The following is a 19,332-nucleotide window of genomic DNA, read 5'->3' on the forward strand; positions in this document are numbered from 1 at the left end:
AGATTTATAATCTGGTTAATTTATTCTCTGTTTTTATTTCTAGTCTGTAAAAGGGCCTGGATATTATTATTATTTATTTTATAAGTAAATAATAAATATAATTAAATATATTTAAACATTCCCTACTGTCTTATAACAGAATGATTTTATATCTATTAACACATTTAGTCTGTGATCATATAATTAATAAGAAATATCAAGAAGTTAATATTCTTATAACTTATTTTTTAAGAATATAAAGTAATTTATTAATAATTATCTTTTATTTTCTTGATATATAGCACTTCTTATAAAATTTCTAATATTATTTTATAGTTTCAGATATATTTTCTATATTTTTACTAGAAATTTATTAATTATACTCACTCAGCCAGCCTTTCTATTTAATCAGATAGTAATTTTAATTATTATATTATTAGTAATCTTTAACTTTTTTAACTTTTTATTTATCTTTATTATCTAAGTCTGGTATCAGAAATAGTTCTTTCTGGTTTCTTCCTGTATTCCACAGTTCTAACAGGAAAATATAAAATATATTATAAATTTATTTATATTTCTTAGATAAGTATAAGTAATACGCTTGGGATCTGATATATTTAAAAATCTGAAAAAATTTTATAAACTTTAAAACCAACTTTCTTGATTTTTTAAAACATAGATTTTAAATTAATAATTTAATTAGATTCTTCTTTTTAAAATAAAATAACTTTTTATACTTATTATAATATTTCTTTTATTTTTCTGTAGTTATTTATTATATCTTTTATAGTTGTTCTCTTATTTCTTGAAATTTTCTAATTCTATTTTATATTACTGGAATCTTTTACTGTTGGGAATCAGCCTTAATTCAGATATAAAAATCTGATAAAAAGTTATAAAAAATATTATAAGATAATTAGCCCGTGGTTATATTATTTATATTATTATAAGTAAATTAAGTACTTAGTAGAATTAATAGCTAGTTAGTATTATAATAACTGAAGTAATATTAAAGATAGTATTTAAGTATCTGATTTATCTATTTTATTTAGCTATTAGTTTGAGGGTGGAATACAGTCAAGAGTTTTAAGATTATATAATTATTATAAACTAAATTTAATTAGAATTTACTAGTAAAAATTAATCTTCTATCAGATATAATCCCATTTGGAGGTCCGAAAATCAATTTGATCTATTAATAAAATAGTTTAGCAAGGTCTGGTGCGGTTATTATAAATAGAATAATAAAGAAAAGACAGTATTTCAAGAATTAATTAATAATAATAAGAATAGTATTAATAATTTTTCTATATTAAATAATAGGAGATAGTCCTGTGATAAAATTTATTATTCATTCAGTAAAAAGACAAGATGGAATCAGTAATAATTTAAAATTATTATATAATTAATATTTTAGAGCAGTGGTTTTTTAATATATTAAATAAGTTTAAATATACTCAGCTATATTATATTATAATCTAGTCTAGTAAAACTTTCTGTATAATAGTACTTCTATTCAGGTCTTTCTGAAATATTTTATTAATAGATTATTATAGTATAGCTTAATAAGTATTTAATATAGTATTTTAAAGAATAGAATATAATATTAATTTTAAAATAAATATAGTTAGTTATCTTAATAATCTAATATTTTTGGCCTGGTTACTTTTATTAAACAGCAGCTTTTTATTATTATATCTTTAAATCTTTATTTTATAAACACAAGATCATCTTTTAAAGTTTAGAATTATATATATCTGAGTATCAAACTTCTGCAGTATATATTTATAATACTATAGATTAGAAAATAAATCTTTCTTAAGATAAATTTATTTAAGCAGTCCAGTTAATTATCTTTATATTAGTTTAATTATTAGAGTCCTTTGAACTTAATATAATACAGATATTAAATCCAGGATAATCTTGTATATTTTAAGATTTAAACTAAGATTTCTCTTTAGTAAGATCTTTTATTATCAAGGATAATATATCTATAAATTATTTTTAAATCAGAATTAATAATTTCTTTTAAGGAGTAGGTTCTACCTGGAATCTAGAAAATATTCTAGAAAATTTATTTATTAAATTTAACTTTTTTATTCTGTATTTAATAATAAAATTATAAAAAATTAAATTTATAAGTTATTGAGCTTACCTCCTATTAACTCTAATTTAATATATAAAGAATTATAAGTTTAAGTAGTTAAATAAAATCTTAATTATTTAAAAAGCTCCTTCGAGATATTATTATTATTATTTAAAAAAATAAATAATAGTAAATAATTCTTAATCTGGAGTACTATAGTTTAGCTCAGCACTGGAGAACTTATAAAACTAAAATATAATTAAATAAAATATATTCTTATTATTAGATTAAAATAGAATATTACTTATTTCTTCCTTGGATACATCAGTTTCTAAACAGCAAGGTTTCATAGAATTAAAATATATTAATAAAAATACTTATTAGAAGGCAGTAATCAGACAGCAGAAAATAATTTATTTAAATAAAATTAAATAGATTTTTTCTAGCTTTCGCCCGTTGACTGTTCCACGAAGTAACAAGGTAAGGGATAATATAATATAAAAATAATCTTAAATAAATTATTAATAAAAATTACAGAATCTAAGAAAGACCTAAATATTATAATAATTTTTAGAGATTAGTTATAAAATAATATTATTTATCTGTCAAGGATCTATAGATACTCTATTAAAATTAATAATATATTCTAGAAATTGACTTTAGATTAGTAGAATAAATATTTTAATAATTTTATATAAAGTTAAGCTTCTCAAAGTCTTTTTAAAATTTAATAAATATACTTTGTATAAGATTCCTTATCAGGCGAAAAGATAAGAATATTATTTAAATATATTATATAAAAATTATCAGGAAGTCCTTGAAGTGCAGTATATATATAATTTTAAAAAATTACTAGAATATTAATCAATCTAAATAATATAACTGTGTATTTAAAATAGCTGTATTAAATATAAAATATTATCTTTTATTTATTATTTTTCTTAATATAAATTCAGTAGTATATATTCTTAATATTAATCTTTAAAAAGTAAGTACTTCCCGAAATCTTATCAAGAATCTCTAAAATAAGAAATAAAAAATAATAATTTTTAATAAAAACCTTATTAAGATTTTTATAATTTATATAAAGATATAGACTATTATCTTTTTTAAATATAAAAAAAATAAAGACTCCAGCAGGATTTTTTAAAAATTAAATTCAGTCTAGTTTCAGATTCTTTTTAATATATTCTTATAGAATCTTAAGTTCAGCTTCAGATAAGAGGTATATTAGACTATAAAAAAATATTTTATTAAATTTAATATTAATAATATAATCTGCAGAGCTATGAGGGGGTAGTTATTAAAAAAAATTTATAAAAAATATATTTTAGAACTGTTTGAGTTTAACAGAAATTATTTTAAAATTTAATAATAAATTATAAGATTTTTCTTCTAGTAGCCAGATATCTTCAGGAAGCTTAATAATAATATATATTTTTATTAAATTTCAAGTTGCTTCAGTAAATTGAGTAACAGAGAATAATAAAATAAATAATATATTAAATTATTATTAGCAGTTCCATGCTAATAAGATAATATATAGATCTTAAAATATAATTATTAAAAATAATACAAAGCTGCCTTCCAGTTGAGGATTCTAGTTAATTTTTATATAATATTATTTAAAAGTACGGGTGGCTCCTCGCAAATCAGTAATAATAATAAAGACTTTTCATATATTATAAATAAGAATAATAATTTAATTAATAACTTTAATCTTTAGTATAGTAACTGGGACACGTTGAAGATTATAAATTTTAATAAACTAATAATTAATAATATCTACTTTAGCGCAGTTATCTAGGTCCGCAAAGATTTCAAGACTGTTTTAGATATAAATAAAAATATAAAAATAATATATAGTTCCTACTGTAGATAAAGAAATTAAAATTATAGAATCTATTTTAATTTCTTTACTTTTCTCTCTAAATCTAATAAAAATTAGTAAGTTCTAGCAGATTAAACTCTTTTATCTTTAATAAAGTATCAGTTCGCAAGGTATTAGATATTTTTATATATAAAATATTATAATTAATTATTATTTTTTTTAATAGGATTTTTCCTGTAATTCAGAATATCTTCTTTAATAATTTTACTGATAATTTCTTGGAAGCGCTTGTGTGGTTTATAATTATTAAATTAATTATTATTTTACTTATATTTTTCTCTATTCTTCTATAATTTATAATAATAAATAATAATAACTACTATTTCATCCTGCTCCTTTAGTAAGTGTGGAACATGCTTTTAAATATAATAATTTAAATCTAGAAGTAGCTTAGTAAAATATAATAAAATTCTTTTTTTCTCTGTTTAGCAAGGAAAGTATTATTCTAAAGTATTAAGATATATATAGAACTCTTTCAGATCCTGACTATATTACTAGTAAGCCCGTTCTAATTGGGTCATAGTATTAGATTAAAAAGTAGTAGTATTTTAAATTAATATAAAGATCTAGTCTTTGAATTAGAATTATAATCTTTTAAAAAATCATTTTTCTTCCAGATTCTTATTATTAATAAAATAGTACTATTTCTGCCTGCAGGATAAGTCTATATAATTAATAATAATAAAAATCTTATATTTCTCTAATAAATACTTCTTAGAAGCGCTTCTGAATATATATTCTAAATTAATAATCTATTCCTGATACTTTTAGAGATTAAAGTTTAGAATAAAATAAAAGATATCTTTAAACTTAATCTCTCTTTTATTCTTATTTAATTTAAAGGAGAATCAGTAATATTTTAAAAATATTTTACTTAAAAAATTATTTTTTTAAAAATAAACTATTTTTTATTATAGATTAATAATCTATTTTAATTAATAAACATGATCTTCTAGCTGTTGAATCTCTTTAACAGTAAGGATAGTATCTAATAATAATTCTAGATTAATTTAATTACTAGATATTTCTATTTCTTTATTATCTTTAATAGGTGGCATCTTTCTTAGGTAATCAAAATAAAAGGATTAGAATATGATAGAATCTACTTATCAGAGTAAAAAATCTGTTAATTAAATAAGAAATTAATTATTAAATACCATATATTTATCTGATAATAATAAAGATAGTCTATATTTATAAAATAGACTGATTCTTGAGAGATTAATAACTTATTACAGAGGAATCAGTACCTTATAAGTGCCGGAGAGATATAAAACCATTATTAATAATCTCATAATTCTTATAACTACTATAATACATCATCCCGATGACTTTTATCCTGATAGCTAGGTTATTCTATCACATAAAGTATATTATATTAAATAAAAATAAATTATTTATCTTAAAGTTCTGGAGATTATTTATAAATTTTATAGAAATTATAAAATATATAATAATGGTTTATCACCTGTAAATAAATGGAGAAATAAAAAAGATTAACCAGATAATTAAATAATATTTAAAATATTATATTAATTATTAATAAACTGATTAAACAGATCTGTTATTTATTATATAATTTTTATATAATAATACTAATTATTTGATAATTGGAGTCTCATTATTCTATATTAATTATAGTTATCATTTAAGATTCCTAGAAATATTATTAAAAAGATAACCAGTTACTAATATAATTAGAATATTATTATATTTACAGGAAATATATATATTCAGCTATCTTAAGATATTAAATTCATGAATTTATAAAATAAAATTTAATGTAAAAAGAAAAAAGTATTCTTTTTCTATTAAAATATTAAAATAAAATGATTAAGCCAGAAACTTAACTACTATAAACTAGAATTATCTATTATTAAAAAAAAGATATGACTAGTTAATTATAAATTAGAATTATTAAAGTTAATAAATAAATTTATCTAGTATTTTATATCTTGTTATTAGAACCAGCACCAAAGAACGCTAGAATCACAGAAAATATAGAAATTAATAATAATATAAAATAAGAATACAAAGTTAAAAGAATTCTGGATTATAAAAAAATTAATAGAAAATTATATTATATAAAAGAATGAAAAAGGTATAATATCTCGGAAAATATATAAAAGTTTATTAAGAATTTAACAGGCTGTCACTGACTTGTGGAGCACTATTACTAGTAGATAGATTAAAATTTATTTAGAAAAAAAATTAATTAACTAAGTCAGACTAAGATTATCTGATATAGTAATAAATTAAGTAATATTATATTTAATAATTAAATACTTCAGTTCTCAGAGATCCTTAGTACTTAGAAGATTTTTATTATCTAATTATTCTAGTATCTTAGAATTATAATCCAGCATCCGACTACTATAATTCTTTATAAATTATTAATATTTTTATAAACAGATAATCTTTACTATTACTTAATTTAGTTTTAGAAATATTATATAAACTGTTTTTAGACTGCCTTGAGATTAGCTGTAATTGTATACTTATTTTATTTAAATTTATCCCACTCTTGGTTGTTATAAAATTATTTTTTATATTTATAATTATATAAAGTACAGGCTGAATATTTCTTGCTTTAAGCAGATAAACTTATAATATAAATCTTATTTTAAATAGAATAAAAGTTACAGAAAATATTTACAGAATAATTAAAACTTTTAATTTTATTAATTAAATACTTATTATCAGTATATTTATTATATTTTAGTATATTAATTTATCCTGAGGAAAAGAGACTGAAGGATTCAATTAATTTATATAAGAAAATATATATTTTTATATTTCTTAGAGAATAAGAAATTTTGAAGAAAAAAGAATAATATTATAAATTTTAAATAAATTAAATTATTAATAAAATAGATTTATCAGGTAAAAAGTACTAGTAATAATAATATCCAGATAATTAGTAACTTTTATTAAGTAGAATCTTAGTTTAAATAAATAATATCCAGAACAGCCACGCATCACGTGATTATAATATATAGAATAATATATAATTAGATATATAGTATATAATCTATAGTATACAGGATAATATATGGTATAGTATATAAAAAATAAAATATATAAGAATATTTTTTTATATATTTAATTTAGTTCTGTTCTTCATGCTTAATAATATTATTTTCAAGTAATTATATATTTAAAAGATTAGCTATAGAAATACTTATCTATACTTACTTATAAATAATTATATTATATTATTTAGTCTTACTTCTCTTCTTTTATCTAAGACTAGCTGTTTTTAAATAATTATCAGCCTGATACCTCCTTGACCCAGTTCAACGGTATGTATACCAGTGGAGCTAAGCTAACAGGAGCAGGGAAGTGATCCTAGGGTTTGACAATGGTTAGACTCTGTTCTGTGGATTATCTAGAAAAATTAATTTTAATATTAAAAATTATTCCTTAATTCTGAAAATTATTATCTATTAGATAAAAAAGAATCGCTGATATTTAAACAGGATCTTAAGGCATCCGAGGTTTTGTGTATATTAATTAATCAACGCGCGGCTATGATGCTGGGTAGCCGAGTCCCCTAGTAAGGACTTGTCCCATAACAATTTCTTTCATTTTTCTTAAGACGCTGCTTTCGTACCATTATGTCATAATGAAGGACTTTTACGAGCAGTTGGCGTATGATTAATCCACTATCATGTTCTGGCCCATACGCTGGCCAGTCTCAAAGGCTAATTAAAGTTTCAGTCTACTAAGGCCCTTCAATCCTTACGCGTATTAGAGTTCCCATCCCAAAGAATGACCAGAACCCATTGCTGCTTTGAAAACGAGCTGGACATACCATCTGGTTAACTACTATATTTCTAATAGTGTATATCCTATGAATTTTTGCTTAGTATCATAATTACGTTACATTCGCCGCAAACTGACGCAGTAATTTTGGGTAATTAGATGATCTTTCTATATTAAGCATGTTTTTAAGTTATTGTCTTTTCATTGAACTTTCTTCGTTACTTGACCTGTTGTTGGACGCCCGCCTCTGCTGATCTGCGCCACAACTCCCCTCGGAGATGCGGAGAGCGCTTCACGCGTGAACAGATTTGACATGTGAATAAAGTCTACATTAGCTTAGTAAAGTGGCTGTCTTTCTCAACTATTTATACCCGTATATGCCGCAATTCTGGTTCAGAGTTGGAACGACCTTCTGACACAGGAAAGCAAGAGTTCGTTACAGCAGTAGCCAGACCTTCCAAGATGGGTTCAGAACAGAGTTCAGAAGGACTTGACAATCTAAAAATTCTGGCGAAGAGATTGACCAACAGTCATGATTCTAATACTGAAAATGCTCAAAAGGTTCCTATTGTGATGGGTAATACCCCCCACCCCCCGAAAACCAAAAAAAAACCTAAAATACCATGCCCTAACTTTGCAAGTTCCGGGATTCTCGGGATGGGGAACACCTCTTTTTGGTGCCGTCAATTACTGGGGAGGAATTGAAAACATTCCCCAGAAACTCGCGGAAGACGGTAAAACAGTGATTGTAACTCCAATAGCGCCCTTATCTTCTAATTGGGAACGTGCCTGTGAACTTTATGCTCAACTTACATCTAAAAGGTATGTGCTGGAAATAAAAGCATTTAACATGGGTGTTACTGAAACGGAGCAGATTCCTCTGGTATGACCTTAAAAAAGGTACATTCAATAACCATAATAATTATCAGGGGATCGAAGTGGACTACGGCGACATATTTCCCAGAATTTATGAATATGAACAGCATACGAAGAATCGAAAACTCCCGATTATATTCACAAAAGATGACAAAGAGGAATGGGCGGACTGGGTCTGGAGCAAAGATAAACCAGTTCACTTCATTTGCCATTCGCAAGGAGGGAATACGGTTCGCTATTTGCTCCACCTTATGGAACGTGGCTCGCGAAACTTGACAGATGCCACTCGACCTGAATTTGATTCCCCAGCGCACGCGACTTACTTTAATGAGTCTGGACGCAGTAATTGGACGATTTCAGTGTCGACTATCGGCACGCCGCACAGGGGCTCAACAATCATTGATGCTATTCAGGATTATTTTAAAGTATGTCACATTTCTATATTGTTTGAATTGTTCTAATGCGAATAGGCGGCGACTCCTGACGAAAAGACTAAGCTAATTGGCCGCCTGTTCGCAATACTCTCCTTCAATGATCCCGAAAACAGATTCTATGATCTGCAGCTTGATCATTGGGGAATCAACAGACTCACAACTGCGGTAGGAAGGGAATCTTTCCCTGAAATGCGAGCGAGACTGGAATCTCCCGCAAATAACGCTCCGGTGTACCGATGGCTTCATCAAAACCACAATGGACTCTATGATAATACGATTGCTGGGGTCAGAGATTTGAACAATTCAACTATTCCTACATTGAACAATATATACTACTTCAGTCTATCCTTCAGCTGTGTGAAACCATTTCCAAAAGGCTGGCCAAAATGGACATTGAATTCGCTAAAGTATTACCCGTTGCGTATTCGCGAAGTTACCAAACCAATACCAATTGTCAATGGTATCGCTCGATTAACGGATAATGCCGTTACCTTAGCCGCGTGGTCTGCTGAGTCTATAGCAACTCCGTTCCGCGAGGTTATGTGCTGGGCTACGAACTATATTATCAATCCTTTTATTGAGGAAGCCGGCTACAAAGTCACAGTTCCTGGGCCACCGGATTATCAACCAGTACCGAGTGTCTTCCCACCTATGCTCCCAACTGCATATGCTATGGGCTGCTACAATTTAACTGAATGCCAAGTTAACATTCTGGGGGATGATACACACGACTGGAAGATCAATGATGGCGTTGTTAATACAGCTTCTATGAAAGGCCCACTCAATCGAGATGATGATCAACGTGATAATAGCGATACAGAACTTATCGCAGATGCAAGCCAATTTCCCCACAGGTTAGAGGAAATAAGAGCGGCCAGAGGAAAGTATTGGCACTGTGGTACCACGACTGGTATGGACCATGCTGATCAAATTGGCATTTTTATTGAAGAAAGCACAGTAAGGCTTCTTTAATAATCGAAAATGGGTATAACAACGTAGAGCTGATGAGTTGAATAGAAAACTTATACAGAGAATATGTATAGGATACTCGGGATTATTGTTTCACACCTTCCACAGTGAAGGACGCAGCTTGTTGATGTTTTAGGGGTGAACCGTTTTATCCCCCAAAAAGGGTAAAAAGAAAAAGAAAATAAAGTACAAGATCTACGTTTTGTTCTAGCATATTCTTCGCGACAGCGAAGAAATATTCTCTCATGAACAATCAGAGGCCGTGAGAATGCTGAAGCTATGAATAGGGATGTACAGTACAAGCTCTGCCCTCTAGCCGCACAGATGATACTAAAATATTTGTTATCTATGTAAATATATTTACTTACTCATTTCTTTACTCACTTATTTATTGATTTATTCGTTCATTTAATTATATATTTATCTATTATCGAATCATCGAGTATAACGCAGCCAGGGCACTCTTGCCAAGTCGCTAACGCCTAGAAGAAGATATTCCTTCTTCCCTAACACACGCTAGCAATTAGGAACCATGAATTAGATATCAAGTAGTTGAAAGAGGAGAGAGGGACAAGAAAGATTGGGATAACAGCTTATAATCCAGCTATTCTGTATGGTATCATATATGTACTCTGTTTATTATATATACTATCTATTCTGCTCTCTTTACCTTTTCTAGGACAAGAAGGAATAGAATGCCTTTAAAATCTTTATTATATCAGAAGATAATAATATCAGGAAGATAGAGATATTTGTAATGAATGTCTATTTTAATCATGACTCGTAGCAGAATGGGATTCTTAGTTATTAGTTATTACAGGAATTGAACTAACTAGCATATAAATGCCTGCCACCCAACTAGGCGACTGATCTATATAAAAAATATATATATTGTACTGCAGTATAGCTGGTATTGTAAAAATTATATTAAATTCTAATATGAAAATACTGTTAGATACCTATCAATTTTAGGCGAATAGTAAATAATAAGGTTGGCTTTAAGGGACGAAATTTGCTCTATTCTGTAATGGAAATAAGTTGTTGCACTAACTCCACTGAATCGGATGCGACCAATGGAAATCCAGCCTTGCATGCCGGTAGGGGTGACCGAACGCAGTGAATATATATATCTGAGGACCGAAAGCTGCCCTTTATACTAACAGTTATTGATGAAAAGCTAAGTACCTATGGAGCCTTGCCAGCTAAAAACCATCTGTTTAGTTGAAGAATTAATTGCTGGACAGTATCTAGATGCCAGTTGATCTCTTTCTCCCTCTCTAGATTGAAGACTGGCCTTAGGATTTTTTTTTTTGTAATATATTAAAGTGGGGCAGACCAGAAGCGGGGTAAGAACAGTATTAGATAATAAATAGATATTGAACAGATAGATGGCCCTCGAGATAAAAGCTAATATTTCTAACTAAACTGTTACTTGATGATTAAAAAAAATTTTTTTATAAAAATTAATAATAATTTTTTATCATAATACTTAGCAATAGGGACTAGTACTATAAAAAATAATATTAATATATCAGATCCTTACACTCACAAGTCTTAAGAATATAGATAAGATAATAAATAAAAATTTTTTAACTTAGTTAACTGCGCTGTTAGTTTTATAATAATATTTGTATAAATGTTATATTTTTTAAATATATCAGACAGCCTTACCTGCAGAGAGAAACATATTAAGTATAATGAGAGTAGCTATACCTGACTGTTATACCTTAACCGTAACCTGACTGTTAACCGGCGGTCAGGTTAAGGTATAAAGTTCACTTTAACTGTATAGTTAAAATCAGATTAAAATTAAGAGATAGTTATTAATCATTCTTAATCTCAGATTAAGAAGGTCAGGTATAGCAGATAAATTAATAATTATAAATTAATTAATAATTTTTACAGATTCTTTACAGTAGTATTTTACTATTAGTAATATATTTTAAAATATAGTATTTTAAATAATTTTATATTATCTATTAATACTCAGTTTATATTATTAGCTAGTAAATACTAATATAGATAATTAAGTAGGTTCTGTATTAAGCTTTTATAAAAAACTCCAGGTAATAAATAATAATTATATATTTAAATTAGAATACTAATAATCTTAAAATAATTATTATTTATTCTATTTTTTATATTATCCAGGTCTGTAGTCATGATCGCAGAGAGATCTTACAATTCAAGTATTTATTTATATTTAAGTATATATAATATTAGTAATCTGAGATAAAAATAAATTTTTTAATAATTTATTTTCTAGATTATTATCAAGATTATTTATATTTTTATAATTATTAATATATAATATTATTATTGGCTCCTCATCCTCTTCATTATTAATTATAAATATAATATCAGGATTAAAATTATTAAATATATTCTGATACTTCTTATTTATAATAAAATAATTAGTATATATCTAGAGTATAAGTGCTTTAATAGTTTTTAGAAGTAGATAACTTTAGTAGTAATAACAGATATCCTGAGAACTATTAAATAAATATTTAATATTAATATTATTAGTTATAACTGTTAGGAAGTCCCTAGCTATATAATAAAGAATAAAAAATTAATTATAATATAATTTTTAATAAATAAGAATATTAGTATATCCTGTAATTTCTGTAAGAATTTTAATATATTTTAATATATTCAGTCTCTAGAAGATTATTTTTAATATATTTTTAATATTAAGATAGGCCTTGAGTTCCTCAAAAATCTTATTAAAATATAAGAATTTCTAGTATTTTAAGATATTATAAAAGATCTTATCTAAGTTTAAAAGTATATTAAAGACTATAAATAATATATTAATAACAGAATTCTACTAGTAATAGTAATTAAATACTTTTTCAAAGACAGCTTAATACTGTTAATATTAATTAATATTATTATTTAATCAGGTATCTTTCTTGAATTTTTTGAGTTTTAACATGGGATTAAGAATAGTTATAATTATATAAATATAGTCTTCAGATCTGTAAATATAGCTATAATACTTTTAAAATTTTTTATATACTTTTTTTAAATCTTGAAGAATTTCCTGCTTCCAGGATACCTGCTTTTATATTAATTAATTAATAGACTGATCAAGATAATTAAATAAATTATTATAAATATTATAAATCTTATAAACTGTAGGGCCCCTGTTCTCTAACAAATATAAAATAAAAAGAAAGAATAGATATAAAAATTTAAAAAAATATTTTAAATATTTTTATTTTATTAAAATAAAAAAAAGATAATTAATATTATTCTGTTTTTAGTATTAGATAAAGCTCTTAATATACTGGTGTAATTTAAAAGTATAGTAAATTATTAAATAAATTAAGTTCCATTGGATTTTGTAGTCAAGGAAAAAATAGTATACTGATTAGAATTTTAATAATTAAATAAGCCGGAATTTCTCCTAGTATTAAGGACTGGTATTTATAAACTATATAATTTTTCAGATTTATAACTAAATATTTAATTATTATAAAATAATTTAATTTAATTAATTTCTTAGATACCTTCTGTAAAAGTCTTCTGTGATATAGTACAGGAAGTTTCTATATAAAATTTTTATAAAAAATATCTAGAAATCTTTTATTTAGATTTTTTAGAAGACTCCAGTATATATTTTCTTAATTATCTGGAAAATACTAGAAAAGATTTTAAATTATTTATTATTATTTTTTTATATATAGTTAACAGCTTCATTTATAGCCTTAATTCAGAGTTTCCAAAGAAAGACATTGACAGAAAGCTGAATAATATAAATAAAATATAAAATATAATATTAGTTTTAAATTATAATTATAAGATCAAGATCCACTAGAGCCTTATAAAATCAGGAATAATTATTAAATTAATTTTAGAGATTAAATATAATAACACTAAATATAATATTATTATTACTGATATTATTAGTAGTCACATCTAATAGCCGGCAGGTTAGTTAATATTTTTATAAGATTTCTATAATTATTTTAACTAAATTCTTACTAGTATAAGTCTTTAACACTGGTTAGAACTCTAATAATATTTTATAATAATCTAGATTTTCTATTAAAAAATATCTAGTTAAAATAAGAAATACTTTCTAATCTAGATTAATTTAATAATTAATAATAATCAATATTTGTCCTGTCTCCGGAAATCTTGATAAAAATTGAATATATATTTAATCTAATAATTTTAATAGATGTTCTGTGACCTGTGTCTGATTAGGTATACTAGACTTTCAGGAAGATATAAAAAAAATAAGATTAATTATTTATTAAAATTAAATATATTTAGTAATTTAAAAGAAAAGACAGCAGATAATAATAAAATATAAAATTTAATTATAGAAATTCTGTTTATTATAGCCTGTAGGGGCCTAGCAGCTTAAATAAGAATGATATTTTAAAATAAATAATAATAAAAAAATAATTAGTATTAATATATCTATAATAATTCTGCAGTAAGTATTTATCTAATTATTTATCTAGAAAAAACTAAGGATTTCTATTTCTTGCAGTCTTTATAAAAATAGTAATTTATAAAATTAGTTCTAGAGTTATCAACTCCTGGATACTGTAATATATACAAGTATTAGATACAGTAAACATAAGAAATTTTATTTAAAAATAATATATTTTTTTAAAAGCTTATTTATACTGCTGCTATCTTTTTCTGACTGAAATAAAATAATAATTTAAGGCCTGTAAATAAGTCTTATTAAAAAAGATTATCTATTATTATTTATAAAAAATAAAAATCTTTTCCTGAGAGATTAGATATAGAATAATTTTATAATTCTTTATAATATACTTAATATCAAGATTAGAGAGACCAGCAGGATTAATTAAAGAATTTATCTTAATATATAAATTATTATATTCTCTTATTATCTGAGAAGCAGAGGTAGAGGGTTTAATAAAATTCTTTAAAAATAAATTAAATAAATATAATTAATTTATAGTACTGAGCCTAATTATATATAATATAAAAAGAGAGTAGGTAAATAAAAATTTTATAAAATATTATAATAAAGCTCATGTAATTATTTATTATTAAGCAGAGATATATTAACTATATAATTAATATTATATTATAATTATAAGTTAGTTTAGTTATATTATATTATATATGATATTTATATAGATTATTACTATATATTTATTTAAGTCTCTATTATCTAGATCTTACCTGATAAAATAATATTTATTTCTAACTTATCTAGATCTTATCTAGATCTTATTTATTAATTTATTATTTATTTTTATTTTATCTAGACTTTATTTTATAAATTCTTATTTATTTTTTTTATTTATTTCTTATTTTCTTTTTATTATTTTATTATATTTTTTTTTATTTAACTTTTTTTTTTCTTTTTTTTTCTTTTTTATTTTTCTTCTTTTTATCTTTTTTTATTTCTTTTTTTATTAATTTATTTATTTTATTTATATTATATTCTGTTCCCGTGGTAGTTCCTGTCTTAGGTAAATTATTTCTATATTTCTATAATAATAGATTAAATTAAAAACTTTTAAAAAGATAGAATTCCTAGCTTTATAAAGTATTTTTAAAACTTCTTAATTAATCTTTAACTAGATATTGATTTAAAAGGAGGTTATAATAATAAATTTATTAAATTTAATCTAGAAAAAGATTAAAAAAATCTCTAATATATATTAAATCTAGATACTACAAATAAATGGAAATTATAGTTATAATCAGAATTAGTTATATTTTTCTGGAAAAAACTTTGGGAGTTATACTTATATCTAAAAATATTCCAGGACTAGTATAGAATCGGGCTCAGCTAAGTTCAGGAGCTAATATAGATTAATAAAATAAAAAAATAAAAAAAATATTTCTAATTTTTTAAAAAAAATAAGTTAAATTAGTAAATAGATAATTACCTTACCTGTTTTATATAATAAATAAAGAATAAGAATATGAAATCTAATAATAAAATATTCTATAACTGAAATATTTTAATTAAAAATATAGACCAGGCTGTATAAGCTTTAAAAAAAATTCTTATTAAAATATATTCTTTTAACTAGATTAATAACTCCATGGAAGGAACTGCTATTTTTAGAATTACTAAAAATAAATTATATTTTTATAAATATTAATTATAAAAAATTAATATAAAATCCTTCTTAATATTAACAGCTGAAAAGTACTAAGATAATCTAGTAAAAGAAATCTATTATTCTAAGTATCTTAAAAAAAAAAAATATTAAAGTTCCTTACTACTAAAAAGAATAAGATTATAAAAAAATATCTTAATAAAAAATTTAAAGAGATAATAAATTAACTGAATAATAAAAATATAAATAATATTTTATAAGATTTAAAAAAGGCAGCAGGCTCTAGTATCTCTTATAATAAAACTAATACTAATATATTCTAGATAAATAATATATTAATATTAAAATAAAAGATTGAGCTTGAGCTGAAATCTAATTAATATAAATTTTCTAAAATATATTAGAAGATTATATATATTAATATAGTTCTATATCTTATATAAAAAAAAAAGAAGACAGCACAAGTCTACTTAAATAATAAAAATAATAATAAAAAAGTAAAAGAGAAGGACGCCTGGTTTATTAAAAATATTAATAATATTATTTTTAAAAAGAATATTTATTAGTCTCTTAAAAACTACAAGATTTCTGTAATTATAATATTAATTATTAAAATACTTATAGAACTTATTTCTGAAAGTATAACTTGCCTATAGTAATAATAGAAATAAATAGATAATGAAGACTTCCAGGTCAACTGTACTAAGAAGAAATTAATAATAATTAATATTAAAAACTTAGAATAATCTTATATATCTGATATAGTTTAGAATTTATATTTTAAATTCTGGCAGGCCTCTGTTATATAAAAATTATAGTATATTTAATTTAATAATAAGACTTACAGTGCCATCCTAGCAGATATAATAAATCTAAGAAAAACTATTAAGACTATTAAATTTATTTTAATAGTAAATTAACTTTCTAGAAGAATCTTATATTAAATAAATTTAATTAATATTTAACAGGTAATCTGTTATAAATACTAGTAAATATAAAATAATTTAAAAATTAATATTAAATTAATCTTAGTTATTGTTCCCCCCCATCTAATTAAATAATAGGTGACCGAGTTGGGAATATAACTAATAAATTAAAAATATTAATATATTTTAATAATAATTATATACAGAAAGAGAGCTCTGTGTTTATTAAAAAATATTTAATAAAAGATAATAAAATTTTTCAATCTAATTTTAATAGTTATTATACTATTATATTAACTATATATTAGACTTTAGAAGTAAGACATGGCCTGTTAATAATCTTTTAATAATATAAAAAAAAATATTTAAATAAATATAAGATTATTAATTATATCTTGTCTAACTATTTCTTTAAGCTAAGCAAGTATTTTAACTTGGTTATAATTAATAAAGTCTATTATTTATATAATATAAACTCAAGTATATTACTTATAATTTATTAATTATATGATATTTTTAATCTTCTCATAACTGCTATATTATTTTTTAATATTTATAATATAGACTTCTTGGACTACTTCTGATTACTATTATTTAATAAAATAATTTTATTAAACTAGAGTCCCAAGATACTTATTTTTTAAAATAAATATTTATTATTATTAAACTTTTTCTACAAATATATTCTCCCGCAGGTAATTAATAACTAAACTAGTATTATTTAAATAAGATATTTACTTAAATACCTGATAATTGAAAGAAGTATGGCCTCGGTAATATTAATTAATTTAGATTAAATTATTAGATATAATATTTTATCTATTATTAAGAAGATTTTCGAAGTCCTATTTATTAAAAAAAAAAGAATATATATATTATTTATTAAAATAAAAATAGAAAAGTTTTAATACTGGATAATTATGATCCGAGTATCTTAAGATTTAGATAAATAATATAAAATCTATATTAATTAATCTTAGAAATATTATAACTTAATTTTATTATACTAGAGTCTCTCATCATGGTTAAAGATATTAAAAAATATATTAATATAATAAAAAAAATCTTGATTTTGATATTTCTCAAGATACTTAAAAATAAGCAGGTTATAATTAAAGAAGATAATATTAAAATTTTTTATTATAAATTTATAAAGTCTCCAAGAACAGCAGGGGATCAGAATATAGATTATTTTTAAATTATTATTTATTAATTTATTAGAATACTCAAGAACTCTCTAAAAATATGTTTAATAATATAGATTCTACATGACTAAGTATTTTTATACAGGAAAAAGATGCTTATTTAGACTTTCTTTTTAGATAAAAAAATATATATTTATATAATATTAAAAACTACTAGTTTTAATAATATAATACTTTATTTAAATATGGACTATAAAAAAATGTAATAAGATAGTTAATACATTTAATATTTATTAAGATTATTATATAATTTTTATTATATTATACTTTATAAATTCCGCAGGACTTAATCTCCAGTGATATTATTATAATATTTATCTATTTAATATAGCTCTTGCCCGTGCGATTATTAAGCAGGCTATTAACTGAGTTAATTATATTAAATAAATATATATTATTTAAATATATAATTATTATATATCTGATTTCTTTCAGATCTCTTTGAACAACCGGGTAATATAAAAAATATTACTAAATATAATAATAAATATATCTTTTTTACTTATATCTCTTCTTGATTTTAAATAAGATTATATTAAAATAAATAAATAAATTCTTCAAGACAGAAGACTCCTCTATCTTAAAAAAATTAATAAAAAAATAGAAGAAGATATTAATAACTTACAGATTTTATTAAATATAATTATAGTAAAGTTAAAAGAAGTGTAATTTAATTTTAAAAAAAAAAAAATCTAAGTATACTTTATTTATATTTAAAAAGAAAGGCCTAATTAAGAAGAAGATTATAAATAAAATCTTAATTAAAATTCTAAAGAAAATTCTAAAAAAAACCCAGAATAAGAAGATTATTAATAAATAATAATATATTAGATTAATATAAATCTCTTCTTCTAATATATATTTTAATAGATAATAATAAATAAAATATAGATTTATATTTATATATTAATTATATAAATCTTTTATAAGTCACTCCTACTTCTTCTTTTATTTAAATCAGTAGGAAAGCGTAATCTAGATCTATTAATAATAATTTATATAAATATTTTTATTACAGAGTCTATTAAAGATCTGTCTAGTTATATAAAAAAAAACTACTAGAATTTATTATTTATAAAAATTATTACTTAGAAAAAATTAAATAAATTAACTTTAAAATTAGTCTT

At 22.6% G+C, this 19,332-nt stretch overlaps 1 protein-coding gene across 1 annotated transcript; it reads left to right on the plus strand.

The window, feature by feature from the left end:
* Positions 1–8,183: 8,183 nt before the first annotated feature.
* Positions 8,184–10,003, plus strand: BO88DRAFT_420095 (esterase/lipase family protein; the record flags this gene model as incomplete). The annotated part of the gene is made up of 4 exons (XM_025708427.1): positions 8,184–8,298; positions 8,363–8,543; positions 8,596–9,022; positions 9,068–10,003. The coding sequence occupies 4 exons, from the start codon at positions 8,184–8,186 to the stop codon at positions 10,001–10,003; spliced, it is 1,659 nt and encodes a 552-aa protein (XP_025557494.1).
* Positions 10,004–19,332: the final 9,329 nt, after the last annotated feature.

The sequence above is a fragment of the Aspergillus vadensis genome, assembly GCF_003184925.1.
Source record: "Aspergillus vadensis CBS 113365 unplaced genomic scaffold BO88scaffold_37, whole genome shotgun sequence".
Taxonomy (NCBI): domain Eukaryota; kingdom Fungi; phylum Ascomycota; class Eurotiomycetes; order Eurotiales; family Aspergillaceae; genus Aspergillus; species Aspergillus vadensis.